The sequence below is a fragment of the Haliotis rubra genome, unplaced genomic scaffold (genome assembly GCF_003918875.1).
Source record: "Haliotis rubra isolate DU_JTF1 unplaced genomic scaffold, ASM391887v1 Scf14, whole genome shotgun sequence".
Classification (NCBI taxonomy): Eukaryota; Metazoa; Mollusca; class Gastropoda; order Lepetellida; family Haliotidae; genus Haliotis; species Haliotis rubra.
The window spans coordinates 490,957-517,710 of NW_025765336.1; the positions used below are offsets into that span (position 1 = coordinate 490,957).

A 26,754-nucleotide genomic window follows, 5' to 3' on the forward strand; every position below is an offset into this window, starting at 1 on the left:
TCATATTGGCTTTAAGTCTATCATTAGATTAGGCCTCATTATTCAGAATTACTAACCCAAATATGATGTGAGATATGAAAAAGAAATGCCTTATTTTCCTTTATGAGATGCATCTATCGATTCCATGCAAGCCTCTAGATAGATAGAGGCCAGGATATAGCAGAAGTAGTCCAGATGTGGAAGTTAAAATGTTTTATTTGGCCACCAGCACTGAATTTTAGGCCATTTTTTAGACCTCGGGTAAGATATTTTAAATTTTTATTGAATACTGTATCATACTTTGTCATACTTGTCACTGTGAATGTGTGTTATTGTTAGTGATGGATTTTAAAAATAAGGAGTAATCGTTGTTTCAATGTTACTGTAGTGTTATGTTTAATGTGTACATTTTCAGGTGGAAGTCAGTGTGCTCAAAAGGGAGGTAACTCTCAGTGTTCAGGAGAGAATGAGGATATCCTATGTAAGCTGCTCTTATTGTCATTTTTAATGATGCAAATATATTTTTCCGATTCATTCATAACTCACCTGACTGCATTCAACTGGGCTTTTGGCAAAGCCTGTTTGTCTGACATAATTACCTTCTACTCAGAAACTGCCAATGAAGATCCGGGTTAGAATTGGTCTTCAGCAACCCAGGCTTGTCGTAAGAGGCGACTAATGGGATCGGGTGGTCAGGCTCTCTGACTTGATTGACACATGTCATCGTTTCCCAATTGCATAGATTGATGCTCATGCTGTTGATCACCAGATTGTCTGGTCGAGACTCTATGTTATACAGATTGCTGCCCTAAAGCTGGAATATTGCTGAATGCAGCATTAAACAACAAACAAACAAACAACTAATTACTCAGAAACAATTAGACCAATGAAATTCCAAGCTTTCTCTCCCACACTGTTGATCCCCCACTAAGTTAAAGAGCTTCACCATATTTTCATCCATGGCAACCATATTGTAAAACCTATTTGTGCCTTAACAGAATCATTTTACACAAAATGACATGAATTTTGGCACAAATGTTGTTAGTAATGATGCCAAAAATGTGTTTTAGATGTATGTATGTTTTGGTGATATTTTACATTTTGACCTTGATTTTACATGTGGACTTCTTCCATTCTAAAAACTGTAATGGCCATTATTCAAAGCTGTCCTTTTGAGTGTAAAGACATTTAGTATGTGTAAAGTTGGTAGTTGGGCTTAACTCATGTTCTTGTTTCTTCTTGATATTTTACATTCTGGTCTAAATTTGAACATTACACTTTTAGTGATCATGCCCCTAAATTGTTCGGAAAGTGCAAAATTGTCATCTCAGAGACCACGGGACCAATTAAGCTGAAACTTCATACGACTGTTTCCACAACAACAAAAGTTAAATTTGTTAAAGAGGTTCAATGAAAATTGTCATTTATTTAGTTTGTGGTATTTCATGGTTGAATGGCTTTTAATTTTTGACATGTTAGACTGTTAGAAAAGTTCCAGTGCATAAGCAACCCATGCTGGTCATAAGAGGTGACTCATGGTTCGTGCATGTCACAGTTGTGTAGATCAGTGAACATGATGCCAATCATCCCGTGAAAGTCCGGGTGAGGATGAACCTTCAGTAACCCATGCTTGTCGTAAGAGGCGACTAACGGATCAGGTAGTCAGGCTCGCTGGCTTGGTTGACACATGTCATCGGTTCCAAGTTGCGCAGATCGATGCTCATGCTGTCGATCACTGGATTGTCTGGTCCAGACTCGATTATTTACAGACTGCCGCCATATAGCTGGAATATTGCTGAGTGCGGCGTAAAACTAAACTCACTCACTGATATCAATCACTGGATTATCTGGTTGAGACTTGATTCTTTGTAGACCCTCATTATAGAGCTGGGCCTAGATTTTCAATGCTCTCTTAGCACTAAGATAGTCGTAAGTTAATGTTAATGAATGGCATTTACGACTATCTTAGAGCTAAGAGAGCAATGAAAATCTTGGCCCTGGAATGTAGTGCCGAGTTAAACAACAAACAAATTACCAATGAAACAAGAAATGATGAGAAACAGTTTACACGAAATGAGTATACATTTGCAGTCAGCGGTGATTTTACAAGTCGACTGGACGAAGTCAGCGAATACTACGAGAAAAAAGGTCTTTGTCAAGGAGAGGAGTGTAACCAGCTCCGGGTGCAGGTAAATATAGGCTGTCACGCCATTGGTTGTTCCTGACAGTAGTTGCTGCAGTCTCATTGGTTAGTTATTGATTGATTGGTTGTTCTTATGGAGAGGACACTATATGTCATTGGTTGTTCTTATAAAGAGGACACTATCTGTCAGTGGTAATCGTAAGAAGATGGGTGCTGCTATCTCATTGGTTAATCTTAGAGGAGAGTATTGTTTTTTAATTAAGGAGTGTTCATTTGATGCTGGGGCGGTGGGGTAGTCTAGTGGTTAAAGCGTTGGCTCGTCACGCCGAAGACCCGGGTTCGAATCCCCACATGGGTACAATGAGTGAAGCCCATTTTTGGTGTCCCCTGCCGTGATATTGCTGGAATATTGCTAAAAGCGGCGTAAAACCAAACTCAGTCAGTCAGTCAGTCAGTCAGTCAGTCATTTGATGCCACTTTCTCATTGGTTATAGAGTTTGCAAGAATCAGATTGGGAAGTGGATGCAGGTTCTTCATTTGTTTATCATGGCCAGGAAAGTAGCAGAAATCTCATTGGTTTCATTTCAGAAAGTTGAAAATAACTGCAGCAATCTCGATAATTTGCTGGAAGCAACTTTGATTAATCTTACTGAAAGACTTAATGCTGATATTGAATTGTTACTATTTCTGCCTGCCTGTATAATTGGTTAATAGGCCATACAGTTTGATCTTGACCTTGCACAATGTGCTGCCTTTCTGTTGTAACATTCTGCTGCAGTCTCATTGGATGATCATTGAGTTCAGACACGATACTGGAACATCATTGGTTAATCAATCAGAGGAAGTAAAATGCTGAAATTTCATTGGATGATACAATATGCTGCATTCAATTTGGCTAAAACATTCCCGGTGTTTGTTCGTAGCGTATTCACCATGATCACCTGTTATTTGTTCTTCAGAATTCTGATTTCCTTTCCATAACTCAAAAAATAATTCTGCTTTGAGTTGTTCTTCAGTGTTATGATTATTTATGAAGGATATATGGTTGATGTTCCTGAAAACCAGAAGTAAAATTGTTAGTGGTGATTAGACGAGAAAAACTCATTTCCAGGCCTGTGTTTTAGATGTTATTGTAAGAATTCTTAATATCATTGTGGGAACAAGTATTATGAGATCATAATAACTTAAGATGAAAAGAGGAATTCTGATTGGTAATGACACTGTGAATAGCTGAAATACTGCTGAGTAGGCGGAAAGCATCATTTTCTCATTCACTTAATCGTCATATGAGCGAAATATTCTCAAGCATGACGTTAAACCCAATTTCACCTCACCTCACCTCATTCACTTAATGTTAGAGGGCAGTGGGGTAGCCTAGTGGTTAAAGCGTTCGCTCGTCACGCCGAAGACCCGGGTTCGATTCTCCACATGGGTACAAGGTTTGAAACCAATTTCTGGTGTCCACCGCCGTGATATAGCTGGGATATTGTTAAAAGCGGTGTAAAACTTAACTCACTCACTCACTCACTTAATGTTAGATTTAGTAACATGCAACTTTTCTGGAAATGTGAAGGTGACTTTATGGATCAAGTGGTCAGGTTTGGTAACTTCGTGGAGTGTTGCTCACAATATCGACCACTGGATTGTCTGGTCCAGACTTTGGTTATTTACAGCCCCACATATAGCTGGAATATTGCTGATTGTGGCCTTAAACAACATACATGGTCTCAATGTGAACAGGTTATTTTTGTACTTTTGTAACACGGTAAAGGAAACAGTTTGATCTTAGTGAGGGGAATGAGTGTGATATAACCCCCGTATGTCCTAGCTTGTGATGCGTCACAGTAGTACTCATATTATCTTTGACCTACTTTCCAGTGTCTCATTCCAATGAAGACGCACTCAGGTTTGCTGGCTCATGTGATCACGCCACCCAAATTGTTTGTGCGGCCCGTGTCTCTGCACACAACCCAGTGTATGGTACGACACATGCTGGCCTTGTTTTAGTATTAACATATCCCAGCATGCATTTTGTTTCCAGTTTGTCGTGGAAGATTTCTACTTCCTGTTGTATTGTGGTCAGTTGTTACCTCCCCTTAACGACATGGCTTTTTCCTCCAGTCTGCCTTCTTGTCTTTGTTAGCTTAAGATTACCCAGTTTTATTCATTCATGCAGACAGATGTAATACATTTAGCATGCCTGTTTCTTTGTTGTTTTTTTTGCCCATTTTGTTTTTCAACTTTGTTGACCATATCAGAGTTTTGTTCAGTGATGTTCATGCCCTCATCCTCAATAATCTCAAGGGTATACAATCCAGTAAATCTCCACTAGAAGCCTGGATGCTTCTACGGCTCAGCCTGATAATTTTATTACCTCCCTTTCCTGGGTCAGCCTTCTCACAGTAGCCAATCAGATAAGCTGTTACAACCGAGCATGCCAGTGTCAACAAAGATGACAGCTGCAGCTGTGAAGGTTTGCTCGCTCTATGACTCAGATTTGGGGATAAAAATCATCCAGATAAATTGACAGGCCTGAAACCTTAAAAAATACATGCAAGAACTCCTTCTACCTCTTTGAGAGTATCTCTGCAACAATTGTGTTGAAAAGTTTAATGAGCTAGATAAAAGAAGCGAAAGTGAGTTGTGATAGAAGCCTTGTGATTGGTACACTCAACTTCCCAGCGTCAGACACCTGATTGGGTGAAAAAACAGCAAAGTGAGGTAATAACATTATCGGCCGTAAATGAATCCAGGGTACTAGTGGAGATTTATCGGAACGTATACCCAGGAGATTATCGAGGATGATAATGCCCTATGCATGGTTTGTTAATGTTCCTAGTTGTAGTTACTTATAGAGAGTGCATTTGACGTAGCTAGGCAGTACAACCCGTTAATACTGATGTTCCAGGAGCTATTGTCCCTTGTAGAACCCTGTTTGCAATACTGAGATTCCTAACATTTGCAACGGCGAAGATATAGGTTAGAATTAGTTCAGAATCGAGTAGGCAGACTTGGTGACTTGGCTGATGCATGTCATGGTAGATCAGTATCGTAGATCGATGCTCATGTCAATCACGGAAATATTTATGCTCAGACTTTCATATTATATTTCACTTACATTCCACCCTCTACTATGCTCCTTGGGTATAAGTTTTGCTGATGAGCTGGTGCCACTCAAGTCCTTTTACATGTGTTAACTCATATCACTTTTTTCACAAATGCTGATGTTCACTGGGGTGGAGTACCCTAGTGGTTCAAGTGTTCGCTCGTCACACAAAAGACCGGGTTTGATTCTCCACATGGTACAATGTGTGAAGCCTATTTTGGGGGTCCCCTGTTGTGATATTGCTGGAATATTGCTAAAAGCTGGGTAAATCTAAAGTCACTCACTCACTGATGTTCAGTGGGTTTCGTATTTCATGTCAATACTGAAAAACTGCAGTGATTTGATGCAGTGAACAGGCATTTGTAATTCAATCCATGTGGCATCGTGTTGCTGTGAATGTCATACTTTTTGATCTTTGCTGTATTTCAATAAAGCCAAGTCACGATTTTCTTCTTAGCTTTAGCTTTCATTATTATCTTGTGTTTATGGACAAAGGGGTCAGTAATTATATCAGTGTCTGACTCAAGGTTTTTCATGATTTTATAACATCCTTTTGGAAATGGATTTCTTCTTATTTATTTTCTGTGGGAGTGGAACCTTGTCAATTAGAGTGAAAATAACCAGCTTTCAATGTTTGGAATGGCAATGTGTGTATAGTGTTGCATCCCTTAGTTCAAAACAGCAACCATCGCAAAGAATGGATGTTTCTCAGGGTTTCTCTGAGTGTAATAATTATATAGTTATGACTTCAGATGCATAGATGATTCTCTGTAGAACATCCCTGAATATTTAATGCTAAATCTAATTGAGGTACACCGTTAAGATCTGAATCAGTTCTGGCTCTATCCATATTACGCAATATGCTAATATGTCTGTAAAATTCCCACCTGAGGCATAAATGCAGTCAGAGAATTTGGTACATAATGATATACATTAGATATTCTCATTTCATTGTGTAGTACAATTAAATAATATAAATGATATAGAAACTGTTTGTTGCAAGGTCTTGATCATTTCCCCATAACTTTGCCTGTTCCACATCCGGATTCTACCGGACCTTAGCATTAATGCTTCACACTGAGAGCGACCAGTAAGCTCACATTTTGGATGCACACTATTTAGAATCAACTAACAGGCATTTTGTCAGTGTTAAAGAAGAAGGACTGATAATTTCAGTCTTCATAGTGTTTGACCTTGTCATCACCACATGGTCAGGGGGCGGTTGCCTAGTGGTTAAAGCGTTTACTGGTTGCGCTGAAGACCCGGGTTCGATTCCCCACACGGGCACAATGTGTGAAGCCCATTTCTGGTGTCCCCCACCGTGATATTGCTGGAATATTGCTAAAAGCGGCATAAAAACTAACCTCATTCACTCACCCAACATGGTCAAGTAAATGTAAGTCACTGATGAAGATGGTTCTTCAGCAACCAGGCGAAAAAGGGATCAGGTGGTCAGGCTTGCTGACTTGGTTGATCGTAGATGTTCATGATGTCAGTCACTTGATTGTCTGGTCCAGATTTGGTCATATACAGACATATAGCTGGAATATTGCTGAGTGTGGCATTTAAACAGCAAATGAAACAAATGTTGGGTTACATTTCAATCCTGTCTGCAGTTTATGTCATCTGCATCTTCTTTCTTCTCATCTTCATCTACTTTGTTTTTGTGTTTTTCAGCAAGGAGGACAGAAGCCACACATTAAGCTGGAGTTTGTGGACGGTGTCCTCCACCAGAAGCTGATCTTTGTACAGGCAGCATCAGATTTACATGTGGAAGCCAATGAATGTGTCATATTTAACGACGGGTCGAAATCTAGTGGATGTAATCAGCCTGAATACCGAGCCTATGTAAGTGTGCCCACATGACTTCCTTTTAAGGATGTGACATACCAGTATTCATTCCCAGTGAAGACTATGAGAGATGGTTACATCGTGTAATTGTGTGATATTACATATTATTGTGTGATATTACATTATATTGTGTGATATTACATGATGTAATTGTGTGATATTATATGATGTTATTGTGCGATATTACATGATGTTATTGTATATTGCATATTATTGTGTGATGTTACATGTTATTGTGATATTACATTATACTGTGTGATATATGATGTTATTGTGTGATATTACATTATATTATGTGATATTACATTACATCGTGTGATATTACACGATGCCATTGTGTGATACTACATGCTATGACGTGGTGTAGTCATACTCTTCCGAATACGGAGGAACAGCTTCAAGTAGCTGACTTGAAATGAGAACTATTCTGTAATCATCACCTTTGAATATTTGAGGTTATTTATTTCATGTTGAGAGGAGCTGTGATTTCCCTAAGTTATTTTATTGTGCATTATGCAAGTTTTAAGTAATTTATCAGTACATTCTGTCAGTTATGTATGTCAGGATAGGTCATTGCTTCTTCATCATCATCATCATCATCATCATCATCATCATCATCATCATCATCATCATAACCATCATTCGTTAATGCATAAATCCTTCTGACTTGGTTGAGGCATGTCACCATATCCCAATTGCATAGATCGATACAGGATTGTTTGGTCCAGACGGGGCGGTGGGGTAGCCTAATGGTTAAAGCGTTTGCTCATCACGCCGAAGACCCAGGTAAAATCCCCACATGGGCACAATGTGTGAAGCCCATTTCTGGTGTCCCCCGCCATGATGTTGCTGGAATATTGCTAAAAGCAGCTTAAACCAAACTCAGTCAGTCAGTCAGTCTGGTCCAGACTCGATTATTTAGACATCCGTCATTTAGCTGGAATATTGCTGACTACCGCAAACAAACAAACAAGCAAGTGGTAAGCGGTTTGGCACTAGCTGGTTATGAGTAAGGCAGTGGTTAATTTAGTAGGTGGGATTGGAGTCTTAGGGTTCGCACACCCCACAATCCTTTATACAGCATTATACATACTACTCAGCCTGTGTCAAGGAAAATTCTGTTCAGTCTATTAAGTCCAGTAGGTACAAGTCCACATGATTAAAATGATGCTGAGAACCAAGCTAGTAGATGCGAAAGCACAGACTGCTCAAAAGAATTGTTCCATATTACTGTGGTTAATATGTTTTGGCATGACAGATTATGACATTTAAAAGAAAAGCTGTGCCTTCGTTTTATAAAAAATCTTCTGCAAGATGACTTGAAAATAGGAAATTGTAAAGAATATTTTACTTGGCATGAAAATAGTTGTCAAGATAGTACTGCAGCAGGTTGACATTAAAATAGTTGTCAGGAAAGTATTGATGCAGCTTGACATGAAAATAGTTGTCAGGAAAGTATTGCTTCAAGTTGCCATGTTTTTGTGAAGTGACTACATAATTGTTCTTTCTTTCCTACAGAGACCTCATAGCTAAGGGACTCGGTATAGAAACTTACACTACACTTCAAAACTATGAACTTAATGCTGCTTGCCCTACTAAAATAAGTGTTGTCAATATTCACTGATAGAAATTATCATATTCCATGTATGATTTACTATGAGCTTTCTCACGCTTCACTCTCATCCATCTTGCTTCCACTTCATCATTGTTCAGTCACTGCCATCTTTTCTGTGTTCATCAAGGCAGGTAGCCTTGTGGTTAGTGCATTTCTCTGTCTCAGTCCAAGTCTGGGTTCAGTTTCACATATGGTTAAAGTATATGAAAACAGATTTTGAATTTGTTTCTAATTGTGTTACTTTTTAAGATGGATTTACTTTGATGAGATTCATGTGTTTTAACAGGCTTTCCAAAGACATTTTAATTTGAAGATATGACCCTGAAAATGATTGAATTAGTTTTAAATATCAAGCTTTTTTGCTAATTTTTGTCTCTTCTTCAGTTGCCTCATGCCTTGTCAATTATTGTCATAAGAAATTTAAAATTAAATTGACACACACCAATGACATGCTTTTGCTCAATTTTAATTTCTTGTTTTTCTTTCATTAGTGTTTTAACTTATTATTGTGTAATCAACTAAACAGCCTTGTGTATATGCACATCAACATTTTTGTGTAGTGATTTTGAAACACTTTGTCTTTACACAGAAAAGGCTGAAAAAATTAAAAGAATTGGTTCTCAGGCAATAGCATTTGAAAAAATGGTACGGATGGGATGTGTTTTTAACCTTGGAAAAAGCCATCCTACATAAAAGTTCCTTGATAAGTACAATCCTGGTAACTTATACTTTCATCCATATTGAAGCAGCTTGTGATGGTCACCATGGTAACTGTTTAGGCAGGAAGAACAGCTTCAGTGCAGTTGTATTTCATAGAAGTCAGCTTGATGTTACCTAGCGTATGCTGTATGTATCAAGAGCACAAACAATATGTTCATGCCTAACAACAGTTAACCAACACTGTGTTCTGAAATAGCTGATGCACATGTATTTATGGTCATCTTGCCACTTTGTGTTAATATAAACAATTATTATGATTTTCTTTACACCATTGTACAATCAGTGTTTGAAATAAGGAATATATAAATTGTGTTCATGGAAATACCAGAACATAGTGAGAATAAGAAAGTAAGATTGTTTATGGATAACAACTTCTTTCATTATATATGATGCTACGTTTCGGTATGGATTCTTATACCGTTGTCAAGCAAGAGTTATATCAAACAGATTAAAGCTAACAGGGTATTCTAGAATACGATTTTTGTTACATTTGACTCCTAGTGTGTGCATATGATAATACACACGCATAACAAGCCTCAATTTTGTTTCTCAATGCGAAGATGTAACTTCTACTCACATAAACCCATATCAACAAATCCGAACTGTTATTTCAGTATCTGGCCTACAAGTTTGCATTGTATATGTTGACTAATATTAGCAATGTATTATAATAGTTTTTGTTCACGATTTCATTCAATGTTCTTTACATTAATTTTGGCAAAGTCAAATGTGGACACATCTGCTAATGACGTTTCATTTCAAATTTCATATTGTCGTTGACCAGATTAACGAACAGCAAAACAAGCTTCTGATGTCATTATCATAACATGAGATGTTCTGTTAAGTAGTTCGCATTCAAAGGGAAGAAACTGCATGCTATATTTTATCTTGTTATTCATAGCATTGCAGCATTTCATGGCCAGTGTTGTGTGTTCGAAACACAGCGTACTAATCAAAATTTTTTGTTAAAAATATGAAAAGTAAACAGAAACATGCAGGAACTTTTCGAGGCTGCAGCATTGTCTGAGAACCAGGACTTGTGATGCAGCCTTGTCTGAGAACCAGGACTTGTGATGCAGCCTTGCCTGAGAACCAGGACTTGTGATGCAGTCTTGTCTGAGAACCAGGGCTCCGTTCCTCAAAGCGATCGTAGCGCTACGACTGTCGTAAGTCTATGTTAAAGCATGGGAGTTACGATCACCTTAGCGCTGCGATCGTTTTGTGGAACGGGGCCCAGGACTTGTGATGCAGTCTTGCCTGAGAACCAGGACTTTTGAAGCCTAATATGAACAAATGTTTTTAGAATGCTGTGGCTAATTCTATAAATATGGGGTATGCTCTTAAGTTTTGTCATTTGTAGTTTTGTCGATTCTTTTTAAAACCAGAGTGTTTTAAGTATTCAGATGTTTTAACTGATATGATTTTTAGTTGTTCTTGTTAATTTTCAGTGTGACTTTCTATGCAATTAATGGTGTAGATGACACAGTTTTGTGTTAACTAATTCTGACTTATATTAAGGCCAAGATACCGTATATGATATCTTTTGCATAGTTTCTTGTTGAGGAAAGTGTGACTACTATGTTAAATCCTTTCATATTCTAGATGCAAACAAATGATGTTTTTGAAAGTATTATTTTAAAGAAGCTGCAGAGTTTCAGTGGTTCACAGATGGTTAGTTGTTTTAACCTGTCTGACTATTGGGATGTCTGACAAATGGGAGGATACCGTTTCAATTATTAGTGAATGGGAATCAAGAATGGATTTGTTCCCCAGCATCTAATGGTTGTAAAAAGTGACTCAGTAGATGGGAGTGTCAAGCTTGATGGCCTGGGTGGCATCTTAACTTGACTGAGGGGGCAATGCTCACACCATCAGTCACTGGATTGTCTGGTCCAGATGTTATGGCACCAGGTGTCAACAGCCAGATCTCTCTTGTCTGCAGTTGTCTCCTTGTCATGGAACTATGTATGTCAGAAAAATATTTTTGCTGTTCTCTAATTTTATTCCAATTTTATTCCAATTTCTGTGAAATGGAAGTCCTTTTGTTTCATTTTAATGCTTCCACGCAATGTCATGAGATGCTAGAGAGAGCAGATCATAAACTTCAAGAAACTTTGCAGATTTGGTTTTAATTTTTGTTAATAATGTCTATACTGAAATTATATTTTTACATGCTGCATAATTTTATTTCTTACTTTTTTTTCATTTATGATGTTGAAGTGTTTTCCCCCAGATTCTCTTATGAATAATGCAATCTATGATGTGTAGTATTGATAGACAGGGATGTCATTTGTCACAAAGTGGGGTGGGGGGGCAGTTGATTGGCAGGGGAAACTAGAGTCATGGCTTCTTCAGGGGACAGTCATCATTGAATTACATAATTAAGGGGGCGGGTAATGAAAAGAGACAGTTAATGAAATTTAACACTCTTCAATGTTTATGCAAATGAAACAATTTGCACCAGCACAAGCAGTGTCATGGAAGAAAAAGACAACTTGGGGCCCACCTTTTTTTTTCTTCGTTCCTGCTTTTTTTTCTTTTTTTGGGGGGGGGCGTTTATATCTTGGCTGTCAACTGTCAACCCTCCACCCCATGTTCCTTATTAATTAACTTAGTTTGAAGCAATGCAACATAAACTGCTCAATTTTGATTCTGAGGTATTGTCACAGAACTTGACAGTTAACTGATGAATGTGGAGCCAGACGCTTATAAGATACAATCTCACATACGTTCTGATCATGATGGGTCAGCATTTTACGTTGGCTAGTGGGTTTTATCAAATAGTTAAGTGTCGACTAATCTCATATCACTTCTCCAGACATTAAACTGACATACAGCAGAATTGAGTATTTCGGGTTTGGGTAACATTTGCATAGGTAAAATATATTGAAAAAGATGCTGGAAGACAAGTTTCGTAGTTGGTTCTAGTAGCATCTAAAAGTGCTTTGACTGATGAAGTAGTGAACATATAACTGCTTAGCCTTGTGGATAGGTTTATTTGACTCAATGCAAATATTCAGTGTGGTACCGTTCCTATTTCATTCAGATGAGGGGGCGGTGGGGTAGCCTGATGGTTAAAGCGTTCGCTCGTCACGCCGAAGACCCGGGTTCGATTCCCCACATGGGTACAATGTGTAAAGCTCATTTCTGGTGTCCCCCGCCGTGATATTGCTGGAATATTGCTAAAAGCGGCGTAAAACCAAACTCACTCACTCACTCATTCAGATGAAGCAATATCCTCCATGCTCTTCCACTGGACTGTTGGAAGGCTGTTGTTGTTGTTGGGTTAGATGCTTTGCTTGCATTTCGGCAGACCACTGGAAGGCCACTGAGTGAAGGTTGTTACATTATTTTCTCCATACTGTGGTCGGCCATTTCAAAGGCAACTCTACATGATGTTAACATAATTGCTCATAACAAACACTCTGCTCACTTTTAAGTACCGGTATCTTCATCCTTGAAATAATGCTGACCTTGAAATAGTGTCGGGTGAACTACGAGCTTCTTTGCAGAACTGCCAGGGTCTCATCGGAAGAGAAGAGTTTATGCAAATATCAGTCCCAAAAGAGAAAACTGGCATCAGATTTATGATAAATATATCCTTGGATAAATGCCTGGGCACCTGTGGAAGAGAAGAGTTTATGAAAACGTTATTTTGAAAATAATCTCTGGCTTTCAATAAATAGCTGGGCTAAGGACCTTCTAAAATAAGTAACTCCTTGGAACTTGTTCAGTTCTTGGCAGTGGCATGTAGACCTCCTTAAACCTTGTTGGGAACTTTTGCTTTCTAAACACAAAGTGATGGCATGTCAAAGAAACAGCCGTTCATGTAACCAGTCAACTTCTGAAACAATACCTCTGGAAAAATCATTTCCCTTTGAAGAAGATCTTTAAGAACAATATTAATCACAATGAATTATGTATGATTTATAGTTTATAGTGTCAGACAGATGTGTTAGGAATCAGGGAAGGGCTGATATTCGAACTGTATTTCTGAGACGTATTTCTTGAGGATGTTGAGATTTCGCTTAGGTATTTCTCTCTTCTCACACCAAGCTCTATTCCGCTAAACGTTTGAGGTTAAGTAACAGATGTTGGACCTTGCTTCATTCATAGTAAGGGGCGGTGGGGTAGCCTTGAGGTTAAAGCCCTCACTCATCATGCCAAGGACCTGGGTTGATTCCCCACATGGTGTCCCCCACCGTGATATTGCTGAAATATTGCTAAAAGCGACATAGGACTATACTCACTCACTCACTCATTCACAATGAAACTTTGAAGCTCATTTGGGTGGCCTAATGGATGAAAGATCAGTCATAACGCGTACACTGTGAGTTTGGTTCTGTGGTAAAGCCCATTCTTGGAGTCCAGCCACATGATATGGCTTAAATGATGCTAACTGTGGCTCTCTGCCTCACTGCCTCTAAGTCCAAGACCTCACGCATTCGTAAACACTACCTGTACATAATATGGCACCCGTCAAGTCAGCCTCTCTGACTTCCTAACACAGCTGTATCCTCCCTGTAGACCATGTCTGTGTTCTCGACATCTGTTACACATACCTGTACACACTGAGTAGTGTCAGGCACAAGGGCAGCTACCTTTACCTGTATCCATACCTGTATACTTACCTGTACACTTACCTGTTAATTACCTTGTTGATGGTGATTGCAGTCATCAGTACCTAATCAGGAATGGTTTTATGTCAAGTCAGCTGTTAAACATGAAGCAGAATAATAAAGGAGATTGAAACCATTGCTCAGTGTCTGTCTTATGCCAGAACGGTCAGTAGAATAGCCCAGTAGTTAATGCGTTGCTTCTGCCACCTCAGGACTGGGTTTGATTCCCCACATGGGTAGAATACATAAAGCCATGTTGTGGTGTCCCCCTGCTGTGATATTGCTGGAATATTGCTAAATGTGGTATAAACTCTCAGCTGGCCTCCAATTGTCTACTGATTGAAGATTGAGGGTGAAACCAGGAACAGAGGATGATTTGTTACAGTTTGAAAAAAGTTTGTACTATATTGAATGGTGTCAAGATTTTGGAAATATGCATACATTCAGTATGGTCACCAGTGTGCCCAGATAGGGTAGCCTGGTGGGTGAAGCGTTCACTTGTGGTGCCTCATACATTCAGTATGGTCACAGTCAGTATGGTCACCAGTGGTGCCCAGATAGTATGGTAGTGTGCCCAGATAGGTAGCCTGGTGGATGAAGCGTTCACTTGTGGTGCCTCATACATTCAGTATGGTCACCAGTGTGCCCAGATAGGGTAGCCTGGTGGATGAAGCGTTCACTTGTGGTGCCTCATACATTCAGTATGGTCACCAGTGTGCCCAGATAGGGTAGCCTGGTGGATGAAGCGTTCACTTGTGGTGCCTCATACATTCAGTATGGTCACCAGTGTGCCCAGATAGGGTAGCCTGGTGGATGAAGCGTTCACTTGTGGTGCCTCATACATTCAGTATGGTCACCAGTGTGCCCAGATAGGGTAGCCTGGTGGATGAAGCGTTCACTTGTGGTGCCTCATACATTCAGTATGGTCACCAGTGTGCCCAGATAGGGTAGCCTGGTGGATGCCTCATACATTCAAGCAGTTCACTTGTGGTGCCTCATACATTCAGTATGGTCACCAGTGTGCCCAGCCTGGTGTGTTCACTTGTGGTGCCTCATACATTCAGTATGGTCACCAGTGTGCCCAGATAGGGTAGCCTGGTGGATGGAAATGGTCACCAGTGTCACTTGTGGTGCCTCATACATTCAGTATGGTCACCAGTGTGCCCAGATAGGGTAGCCTGGTGGATGAAGCGTTCACTTGTGGTGCCTCATACATTCAGTATGGTCACCACCAGTGTGTAGCCAGATAGGGTAGCCTGGTGGATGTGCCCAGATAGGGTAGCCTGGTGGGTGAAGCGTTCACTTGTGGTGCCTCATACATTCAGTATGGTCACCAGTGTGCCCAGATAGGGTAGCCTGGTGGATGAAGCGTTCACTTGTGGTGCCTCATACATTCAGTATGGTCACCAGTGTGCCCAGATAGGGTAGCCTGGTGGATGAAGCGTTCACTTGTGGTGCCTCATACATTCAGTATGGTCACCAGTGTGCCCAGATAGGGTAGCCTGGTGGATGAAGCGTTCACTTGTGGTGCCTCACGCCCAGGTTTGATTCTCCAGATTTGGCACCAGAGAAGACAGATGATGTCATAACAGAGAAGACAGAGTTTGTGACATCAGAAAACTAATCAGGGAAGAGAAAACCTACCCATGTGACTTCAGAGAAGGAAAAACAGATCATGAGACTTCTGAGAAGAGAAAAGTAATCATGTATCTTCAGGGAAACCTAAATATTTGACCTGAGGAAAGAGAAAACTCATCTCAGAGAAGAAAAATACTAATGTGACGCAGAAAAGATTTCATATTTCATTTGATACAATAATATTGAGAAGACAAAGAGGCAGGATATAGATTAGAAAAAACGTACGTATGGGTGGGTCAGGACCTGCAAATTGCAATCAAGGACACCTGACAAGAAGATACTCTATGGTTGGGGCGGTGTGGTAGCCTGGTGGTTAGAGAGCCTGGGTTCGATTCCCAACATGGGTACAATGTGTGAAGCCCATTTGTGGTGTACCCACTGTGATATTACTATAAAGCTAAATACTCGCTCACTCACTCTATGGACGGAGCAGGGTCAAGTATTGCTGAGAGTTGCTTCCCCTGATCGCAGCAGGAGTCGATGATGCTGGAGTAAGTGTCAGATTACCGATGCATGCATTTCTCCTTTGTCAAACTTGTTTATTGTAAGCACGATTTCATTGCTTTGATTTACCTAGACGCATGATTTCCTAATTACTGTGTCTGCCTTGTTGTCCAGCTGTTTCTTTAATATCTTTGTTGTTTGGACACATTTCTGTATTTTTCTATTTATGACGGTTTACTTTTCCCTTTCCCCTAGATATTTGTTGGGGAATTTGGGAGAATACTTTTTTAACTGCCTTCATATTGTCAGAATTTGCAGTAATGCAAACCGGTAAAATTCTGTTACTCCATTTATGAAATTTCCTTCATCTGGGTTAGTGGCACTTGTTTTTTAGAGAATTTATGAAATTACCTGCACAATGGTTGACAGTTGAAAAGTTGAAGTGTATTCAGTTGCTGCATGCGATAGAGCTGATTATGTGTATGTGGCATGATTTGAAGACTTTGCAGTATAAAGTCTGTATGTAGCTTGCAATGTTTGTCATCTGTTAGCTTGAATCAGTGCAAGTAAGCAAAACACTTAGCGACCAGACCAGCTCCTTTGAATTATAAGAGTATTGCTTGTAGGAAAATCCTAATAAGATAAGGTGTATGCAGTGTTTCTCTGGAAATATGTTTGATCATGTTCTGTATTTTGTTAGATTGAGGGGCGGTTGGGTAGCCTAGTGGTTAAAGCGTTCGCTCATCACGCCGAAGACCCGGGTTCAATGCCCCACATGGGTACAATGTGTGAAGCCCATTTCTGGTGTCCCCCGCCGTGATATTGCTGGAATATTGCTAAAAAGCGGCGTAAAACTAAAACTCACTCTTGTTAGATCGTTCCCTTCAACTACTGGTAGACTGTGTTATGAGAAAGCATTACAAAATTACTAGTCTGTTGAGTTTCATAATACAATGTTAGGGTCAAGTTTGTGTATTTCTGTTAAATGCTTCAAGATTAGTGTGCTGTTGTACAAAGTGATCTTAGCAGTCAGGTGATCATAACTCCCATGCCTTAGCATTGACTTAACTACCCTAATCCTAAGGTGAGAGCGCTGGGTAGCCTCAGGGTTAAAGCATTGGCTTGTCATGCTGAAGACCCGGGTTCGATTCCCCACATGGGTACAAAGTGTGAAGCCCATTTCTGGTGTCCCAGCTGTGACATTGCTGGCATATTGCTAAAATCTAACTGTTGCTCAGATTGTTTTGTACATTTTGAACTGTGATCATCCGTTTGTTGGCAGGAGTTGTATCCATAGCAACAGTCTTGCATGTGAATTGGCTTACGTAGATTTAATGTAGAAAGCTTGTGATTATTTTATGTTATTGTGTTTTAAATTTTGATGCAATCTTAATTATTTTTTGTAATTTTTTATAACATTAACAACATATGTGCTTGCGTAGCTAAACTTTCTATTTTCTGAATATACTATCATCAAATATACTGTGTATTCGAAGATTTAAAAATTCTGTTGCAAGGCCATTGTAGTACTTAATCAATGTGTTTTAAATCAATAAGCTTTTCCCCATCATCATCTACATTTTCTCTATAGTACTGTAACATTGACAAATGTGGATAGCGCTGTTAACCCATATATCAACCCAAATCTGTAATTGCAGCCTGGTCAATATGTGTAGGTATATCATGTTTTCAGCATGTCTTGATTATTTTGAAGCAGAATATATCTGTGTATGAGACTGTTGTATAATTCTGTTGTTCTTGATGTTTTAGTGTAAGTTTATTTTCTAATTTTTTAACTTATTTCATATCTCTTATGGTCAAACATGTTTTCTTTTCGTGTTATACTTACCTGTTTTTTTACCTGTTTATGTGTTAATTCTATATTTTATGTATATCATGATATCACACCTTATCCTCTGTTGTGAGGACAGTAATGTTCTCTGGGAAATCTGGTTTAGAATTAAGATCCAGTGAAAACAGCTGTTCGCTTAGAAGCGATGTACAGTAATTTGCCTCAGTTAAGTGCTAATCGCTGGCTGAGGTCGCTTCGTTCTCTAACTAAAATAGCGTTTAACTGTTTAGTTTAACAGCGGAGAATGTAATTCTTTACTGGATCAGCTGGGAAATGGGCAAAGGAAGCTGGCATCCCAGCATCCTCTGCTCAATATCTTCAAAGTATTCATCAATTTTCATACTTTCATCAGCTCGTCATCAAGACACTTTTATTACATCCTTCATTAGGTCAAGGCAAGTAATCACGCCACCATTTTGGGCTTCAGTTGCAAGCTGGAATAAGTGATTACTGTAGGTGATTTGTGGCTTGCAACTCCACTGCTATGTCTGCTTGTAAGGTGACCTAGTAGAATCAGTGGCTTACTGGATAGCATTGTACCCTGATGGTAACACTGTTGCTCTCAGTATCAACCACTGGTCTGATTGTACAGGCTTCTCATGTTGAAATACTGCTGAGTGATTGGTTAAATGACCAATCAAATAGCAGTGTATGAAATAAGCCCAAAATCCAGCCAGACATCAGGGCTGGCTACTTCAAAATGTTACCAGCCCAAAATGGATTTAACCAGACCAAATATGGTGAATTTACTCAGATGTATGGAACATCTAAAAAATTAAACAGACCATCGGGCTGGCTAGCTGTAAATTTAGACCATCCGTCAGAAATCTAGACCGTCTCGGTCGGTCGGACGGGTTTTATTTCATACACTGCAAATAGCATGTTATGGACTAGTGATAATTTTCATTTTCATGTGTAAATCATATAGTGAAGAAATCTACACTTATAGGACTTATATTTACATACAAATATCTCATTATGTTGTCAGTCAGAGATTACTGACTGTATCAGTTAGGTTAGTAAACCATCTGTTGATTAACAGTACACTTTTTGATCATAAATAACATGTATAATGCAGTTTGTTCAACATGTTTGGATGCAATATGTAATCTTAATGTTCTGTAGGAGGCTGTGGGGTAGCCTAGTGGTTAAAGCCGTTATGCCGAAGACCAAGGTTCAATTCCCCACATGGGCACAATGTGTGAAGCCTGTTTCTGGGTCCCCAGCCGTGATATTGCTGGAATATTGCTAAAAGGGGCGTAAAACTAGACTCACTCACTTACTTAATATTCTGTAGATACTGGAGGTGGACACAGTGAAGTTGGAGCAGGACGTGGAGGCTTTGGAGAGGCTCATCGACAAACACCTTAAGTCCTGCCAGCAGCTCGAGGATGCTCTCCTGGGCTCCAGCTCTGAGGATGACGGTGTTAAGGATTTGCCAGCCCCCCCAGGTCATCCACTTGGATCTCAGATGACGGACGACTGTCTTCCTCTACCTGATGTTGAACTGCCAGGTGAGGAAATACTTGTTGGTAATGAGTTGATATAGCTTATGTCCTCATGAATTTGCTACAAACAGATTGAAAATCATGTAAATTACTCTTACACACTTAAAATAGTTTTGTGTCATGTTTGAAGTTTCAGAAGAGAGTGACCCATGAAGATCGGAGTGAAGAACCCATGCTTGTCATAAGGGGTGACTAACGGGATCGGGTAGTCAGGCTCGGTGACTTGGTTGACACATGTCATTGTATCCCATTTGTGTAGAGCGATGCTTATGATGTTGATCGGGCAGTGGGGTAGCCTAGTGGTTAAAGCGTTGGCTCGTCACGCCGAACACCCAGGTTCGAATCCCAACATGGGTACAATGTGTGAAGCCCATTTCTGGTGTGCCCCGCCGTGATGTTGCTGGAATATTGCTAAAAGCGGTGTAAAACCAAACTCAGTCAGTCAGTTATGATGTTGATCACTGGATTGTCTGGTCCAGACTTGATTATTTACAGACCTAGACGCTGTTTGTATTGAGTATGGTTGATCTCTTCTTCAGATACCTCCATCCATGTCAAGAGTGGATATGACGTTGACTTTGATCCTGTGATGTGTTCGTCTGTGAAGGAGGTGGACTTCCGGATGTTTACGTCAACATGGTTGTCCGTCACAGCCAAGGGAATCGAGTGAGTCAGGCTTGTATGCCCTCTCCTGTAATTGTTTATTTATAAGAGCTGTGGACTGTAATGCAATACTCTCTCTCCCTCACTAAAATACAAGTGATAGACCTTTCGGGATTCTGGTTAAGAGTAGGATAGTTGAGGAAGGAGGAAGATAGAGTGAACATAGTGTAAACCCTATGTTCAGAGTCATGCGGACAGCAACAGATTGTAGATTGGTGTTAAGTGGAACAGGGCTTTTGAGGATGCCCTGCCTCACCAGGATAGAAGTTCCTCCGGTAGCTTTAACGCCGGGAGGAGAAAAGGAGTGGTAGGAACTGTTGCTCAATAGTTCTTAGAAGCTAGAAATAGATTTGGTGGTCAGATTCTGTGACATGGTTGAATGCTTGACACCATGCCTAGAAGGGGGAAATGTTACTAATAATATAGGGGGCGGTGGGGTAGCCTAGTGGTTAAAGCGTTGGCTCGTCACGCCGAAGACCCGGGTTCGATTCCCCACATGGGCACAATGTGTTAAGCCCATTTCTGGTGTCCCCCGCCGTGATATTGCTGGAATATTGCTAAAAGCGGCGTAAAACTAAACTCAGTCAGTCAGTACTAATAATATAAATCTTGCATAGATCGATGCTCGTGATGTCAACCACTGGATTGTGTGGTCCAGACTCGATTATTTACAGTCCGCCATCATATAGCTGGAAGACTGCCGAGTGTGGTGTTAAACAATAAACCAACAAACATAATGTACATCACATATTTGTCTGGTGTAGATCGGATTATTTGCTGCCTGCTCAGATACACCTGGAATATTGTACCAAACCAAAAATGTCTCGATTTCCACTTTCTTGTTGAATCAGCAAACTTACATGAGGATTGGAAGGTTACATGGACTAGGACTCAGATGGCAACAGGGGCCAGTGGGGTAGCCTAGTGGTTAAGTGTTCACTCATCACACTGAAGGCCCGGGTTCGATTCCCCACATGGGTGTGAAGCCCATTACTGGTGTCCCCCGCCATGATTTTGCTGGGATATTGCTAAAAGCGGTGTAAAACCATACTCGCTCACTCACTCAGTTGGCAGTGACTTCCTGGATGGCTGATGACAGGCTGTCATGATGTAGTTGCAGGATTCAGCCATGATAATGTTGGGTGTATGTTGCAGTTTGTCTGACCACCTCGACTTCAACAAAGTGATCAAGCACACCGTAGAGGAGCCAGAGTGTGGGGTGAAGATGGCATCAAGTGTCGTTGGCTTTGACCACCTGCCTGGAGTGAAGTGTCGAGCTGGTTTGGAATACTCGGGAGAGCTTGGTCTCAAGGATGTGAGTTGGAAGATTTTGTCATGACACAAATTATTGTGGATGGTTAAGAGGCTTATTGTGTGTTCTTGAGATGTTTCACATGCTCATTGTACTACGGGTGTTACAGAGACTGTTTGTCTGTTGTACGGGTGCTACAGAGACTGTTTGTCTGTTGTACAGGTGTTACAGAGACTGTTTGTCTGTTGTACAGGTGTTACAGAGACTGTTTGTCTGTTGTACAGGTGTTACAGAGACTGTTTGTCTGTTGTACAGGTGTTACAGAGACTGTTTGTCTGTTGTACAGGTGTTACAGAGACTGTTTGTCTGTTGTACAGGTGCTACAGAGACTGTTTGTCTGTTGTACAGGTGTTACAGAGACTGTTTGTCTGTTGTACAGGTGTTACAGAGACTGTTTGTCTGTTGTACAGGTGCTACAGAGACTGTTTGTCTGTTGTACAGGTGTTACAGAGACTGTTTGTCTCTTGTACAGGTGCTACAGAGACTGTTTGTCTGTTGTACAGGTGCTACAGAGACTGTTTGCGTCTCTTGTACAGGTGTTACAGAAACTGTTTGCGTCTGTTGTACAGGTGTTACAGAGACTGTTTGTCTCTTGTACAGGTGCTACAGAGACTGTTTGTCTGTTGTACAGGTGCTACAGAGACTGTTTGCGTCTGTTGTACAGGTGTTACAGAAACTGTTTGCGTCTGTTGTACAGGTGTTACAGAGACTGTTTGTCTGTTGTGCAGGTGTTACAGAGACTGTTTGCGTCTCTTGTACAGGTGCTACAGAGACTGTTTGTCTGTTGTACAGGTGCTACAGAGACTGTTTGCGTCTCTTGTACAGGTGCTACAGAGACTGTTTACGTCTCTTGTACAGGTGCTACAGAGACTGTTTGTCTGTTGTACAGGTGCTACAGAGACTGTTTGCATCTCTTGTACAGGTGCTACAGAGACTGTTTGCGTCTCTTGTACAGGTGTTACAGAGACTGTTTGTCTGTTGTACAGGTGCTACAGAGACTGTTTGCGTCTGTTGTACAGGTGCTACAGAAACTGTTTGCGTCTGTTGTACAGGTGCTTCAGAGACTGTTTGCCTTCGTTGTACAGGTGTTACAGAAACTGTTTGCATCTGTTGTACAGGTGCTTCAGAGACTGTTTGCCTTCGTTGTACAGGTGCTACAGAGACTGTTTGCGTCTGTTGTACAGGTGCTACAGAAACTGTTTGCGTCTGTTGTACAGGTGCTTCAGAGACTGTTTGCCTTCGTTGTAAAGGTGTTACAGAAACTGTTTGCGTCTGTTGTACAGGTGCTACAGAGACTGTTTGCGTCTGTTGTACAGGTGTTACAGAGACTGTTTGCATCTGTTGTACAGGTGCTACAGAGACTGTTTGCATCTGTTGTACAGGTGTTACAGAAACTGATTGATTGTTGTACAGATGTTACAGAGACTGCATCTGTTGTTCAGGAGCTATGGAAACTGATTGTGTCTGTTGTATGTGTGTTACAGGGACTGATTGTGTCTGTTGTATGTGTGTTACAGGGACTGATTGTGACTGTTGTATGTGTGTTACAGGGACTGATTGTGGCTGTTGTATGTGTTTCAGGGACTGATTGTGTCTGTTGTATGTGTGTTACAGGGACTGATTGTGTCTGTTGTATGTGTGTTACAGGGACTGATTGTGTCTGTTGTATGTGTGTTACAGGGACTGATTGTGACTGTTGTATGTGTGTTACAGGGACTGATTGTGACTGTTGTATGTGTGTTACAGGGACTGATTGTGTCTGTTGTATGTGTGTTACAGGCAACTGATTGTGTCTGTTGTATGTGTGTTACAGGGACTGATTGTGACTGTTGTATGTGTGTTACAGGGACTGATTGTGACTGTTGTATGTGTGTTACAGGGACTGATTGTGTCTGTTGTATGTGTTACAGGGACTGATTGTGTCTGTTGTATGTGTGTTACAGGGACTGATTGTGTCTGTTGTATGTGTGTTACAGGGACTGATTGTGACTGTTGTATGTGTGTTACAGGGACTGATTGTGTCTGTTGTATGTGTGTTACAGGGACTGATTGTGTCTGTTGTATGTGTGTTACAGGGACTGATTGTGTCTGTTGTATGTGTGTTACAGGGACTGATTGTGTCTGTTGTATGTGTGTTACAGGGACTGATTGTGACTGTTGTATGTGTGTTACAGGGACTGATTGTGTCTGTTGTATGTGTGTTACAGGGACTGATTGTGACTGTTGTATGTGTGTTACAGGGACTGATTGTGTCTGTTGTATGTGTGTTACAGGGACTGATTGTGTCTGTTGTATGTGTGTTACAGGGACTGATTGTGACTGTTGTATGTGTGTTACAGGGACTGATTGTGTCTGTTGTATGTGTGTTACAGGGACTGATTGTGACTGTTGTATGTGTGTTACAGGGACTGATTGTGACTGTTGTATGTGTGTTACAGGGACTGATTGTGTCTGTTGTATGTGTGTTACAGGGACTGATTGTGACTGTTGTATGTGTGTTACAGGGACTGATTGTGTCTGTTGTATGTGTTACAGGGACTGATTGTGTCTGTTGTATGTGTTTCAGGGACTGATTGTGTCTGTTGTATGTGTGTTACAGGGACTGATTGTGACTGTTGTATGTGTGTTACAGGGACTGATTGTGACTGTTGTATGTGTGTTACAGGGACTGATTGTGACTGTTGTATGTGTTACAGGGACTGATTGTGACTGTTGTATGTGTGTTACAGGGACTGATTGTGACTGTTGTATGTGTGTTACAGGGACTGATTATGACTGTTGTACAGGAGTGTTACAGGGACTGATTGTGTCTGTTGTATGTGTGTTACAGGGACTGATTGTGACTGTTGTATGTGTGTTACAGGGACTGATTATGACTGTTGTACAGGAGCTATGGAAACTGATTGTGTCTGTTGTATGTGTGTTACAGGGACTGATTATGACTGTTGTTCAGGTGTTACAGGGACTGATTGTGTCTGTTGTATGTGTGTTACAGGGACTGATTGTGACTGTTGTATGTGTTACAGGGACTGATTGTGACTGTTGTATGTGTGTTACAGGGACTGATTGTGACTGTTGTATGTGTGTTACAGGGACTGATTGTGACTGTTGTACAGAGTTACAGGGACTGATTGTGACTGTTGTATGTGTGTTACAGGGACTGATTGTGACTGTTGTATGTGAGTTATGGAAACTGATTGTGTCTGTTGTATGTGTGTTACAGGGACTGATTGTGACTGTTGTATGTGTGTTACAGGGACTGATTGTGTCTGTTGTATGTGTTACAGGGACTGATTGTGTCTGTTGTATGTGTTACAGGGACTGATTGTGACTGTTGTATGTGTGTTACAGGGACTGATTGTGACTGTTGTATGTGTGTTACAGGGACTGATTGTGACTGTTGTATGTGTGTTACAGGGACTGATTGTGACTGTTGTATGTGTGTTACAGGGACTGATTGTGACTGTTGTATGTGTGTTACAGGGACTGATTGTGTCTGTTGTATGTGTGTTACAGGGACTGATTGTGACTGTTGTATGTGTGTTACAGGGACTGATTGTGTCTGTTGTATGTGTGTTACAGGGACTGATTGTGACTGTTGTATGTGTGTTACAGGGACTGATTGTGACTGTTGTATGTGTGTTACAGGTACTGATTGTGTCTCTTGTATGTGTTTTACAGGGACTGATTGTGTCTCTTGTATGTGTTTCAGGGACTGATTGTGACTGTTGTATGTGTGTTACAGGGACTGATTGTGACTGTTGTATGTGTGTTACAGGGACTGATTGTGACTGTTGTATGTGTGTTACAGGGACTGATTGTGACTGTTGTATGTGTGTTACAGGGACTGATTGTGTCTGTTGTATGTGTGTTACAGGGACTGATTGTGTCTGTTGTATGTGTGTTACAGGGACTGATTGTGACTGTTGTATGTGTGTTACAGGGACTGATTGTGTCTCTTGTACAGGTGTTACAGAAACTGATTGTTTGTTGTTCAGGTGTTATGGAAACTGATTGTGTCTGTTGTATGTATGTTACAGGGACTGATTGTGTCTGTTATACAGGTGTTACAGAGCCTAGGCGGGGATGATGAGCCAGTTCAGGTGATTGGGGCTCGTATAGCACGTGCTTTAAAGGAGGTAAGTGCAGTTTGGAATGTCCCCTGTATATCAAGAGAGATAAGAGTAAAAGGAATGTAAGACACAAGATTTGATACTTGCAGAAATCTTGATCTCTACAGGAATATTCTTCACAGTCTAATCCAAATGTCCTCAATTTTCGCTAAACAGGAACTATCTGTGACTAAAGCTGCTAATCTGATCTCCAAGTCTTCCCATATGTTTGGTCTTAAATTTCCAGAAAATTATGTCAAGAAAAATGTTTGTACAGGTAAACACAATGTGTTAAGTTACAGAACACGTAAAATTAAGAATCATGCCATCTATTGTGGTCTGTAGAATGCAACGTCGTGGGTGTTGGCGAATTTGGCGGCTCTCTACTGGAGAGTGGAAGGAGAGGCATCAAAAGCCATCAATTGTCTGAGACTTGCACTTACATATGCCCCCAGAGAATACAGGGTGAGTCATGCAGGTTGTTATAAACCATTGGGAATATAGGGTGAGTCATGCAGGTTGTTATACAACATAGGGAATATAGGGTGAGTCATGCAGGTTGTTATACACCATTGGGAATATAGGGTGAGTCATGCAGGTTGTTATACAACATTGGGAATACAGGGAGTGTCATGCAGGTTGTTATACAACATTGGGAATACAGGGTGAGTCATGCAGGTTGTTATACACCATTGGGAATACAGGGTGAGTTATGCTGGTTGTTATACATCATAGGGAATATAGGGTGAGTCATGCAGGTTGTTATACACCATAGGTAATATAGGATGAGTCATGCAGGTTGTTATACACCATTGGGAATATAGGGTGAGTCATGCAGGTTGTTATACAACATAGGGAATACAGGGTGAGTTATGCTGGTTGTTATACAACATTGGGAATAGGTTTGTTATACATCATAGGGTGAGTCATGCAGGTTGTTATACAACATAGGTAATATAGGATGAGTCATGCAGGTTGTTATACACCATTGGGAATACAGGGTGAGTTATGCAGGTTGTTATACAACATAGGTAATATAGGATGAGTCATGCAGGTTGTTATACAACATAGGTAATATAGGGTGAGTCATGCAGGTTGTTATACAACATTGGGAATACAGGGTGAGTCATGCAGGTTGTTATACACCATTGGGAATGTAGGGTGAGTCATGCAGGTTGTTATACATCATAAG

At 40.6% G+C, this 26,754-nt stretch overlaps 1 protein-coding gene across 1 annotated transcript in view; it reads left to right on the plus strand.

Moving 5' to 3' along the window:
• The window catches only part of LOC124268683 (tetratricopeptide repeat protein 17-like), an 85,066-nt gene that overhangs the window by 54,605 nt on the left and 3,707 nt on the right, over nucleotides 1-26,754 (plus strand). Inside the window, 9 exon segments of the mRNA XM_046703674.1 lie at nucleotides 395-460; nucleotides 2,071-2,168; nucleotides 4,001-4,102; nucleotides 6,906-7,076; nucleotides 19,265-19,481; nucleotides 20,015-20,141; nucleotides 21,294-21,453; nucleotides 25,515-25,589; nucleotides 25,908-26,027. Of these exon segments, the coding sequence (XP_046559630.1) occupies nucleotides 395-460; nucleotides 2,071-2,168; nucleotides 4,001-4,102; nucleotides 6,906-7,076; nucleotides 19,265-19,481; nucleotides 20,015-20,141; nucleotides 21,294-21,453; nucleotides 25,515-25,589; nucleotides 25,908-26,027 (1,136 nt within the window).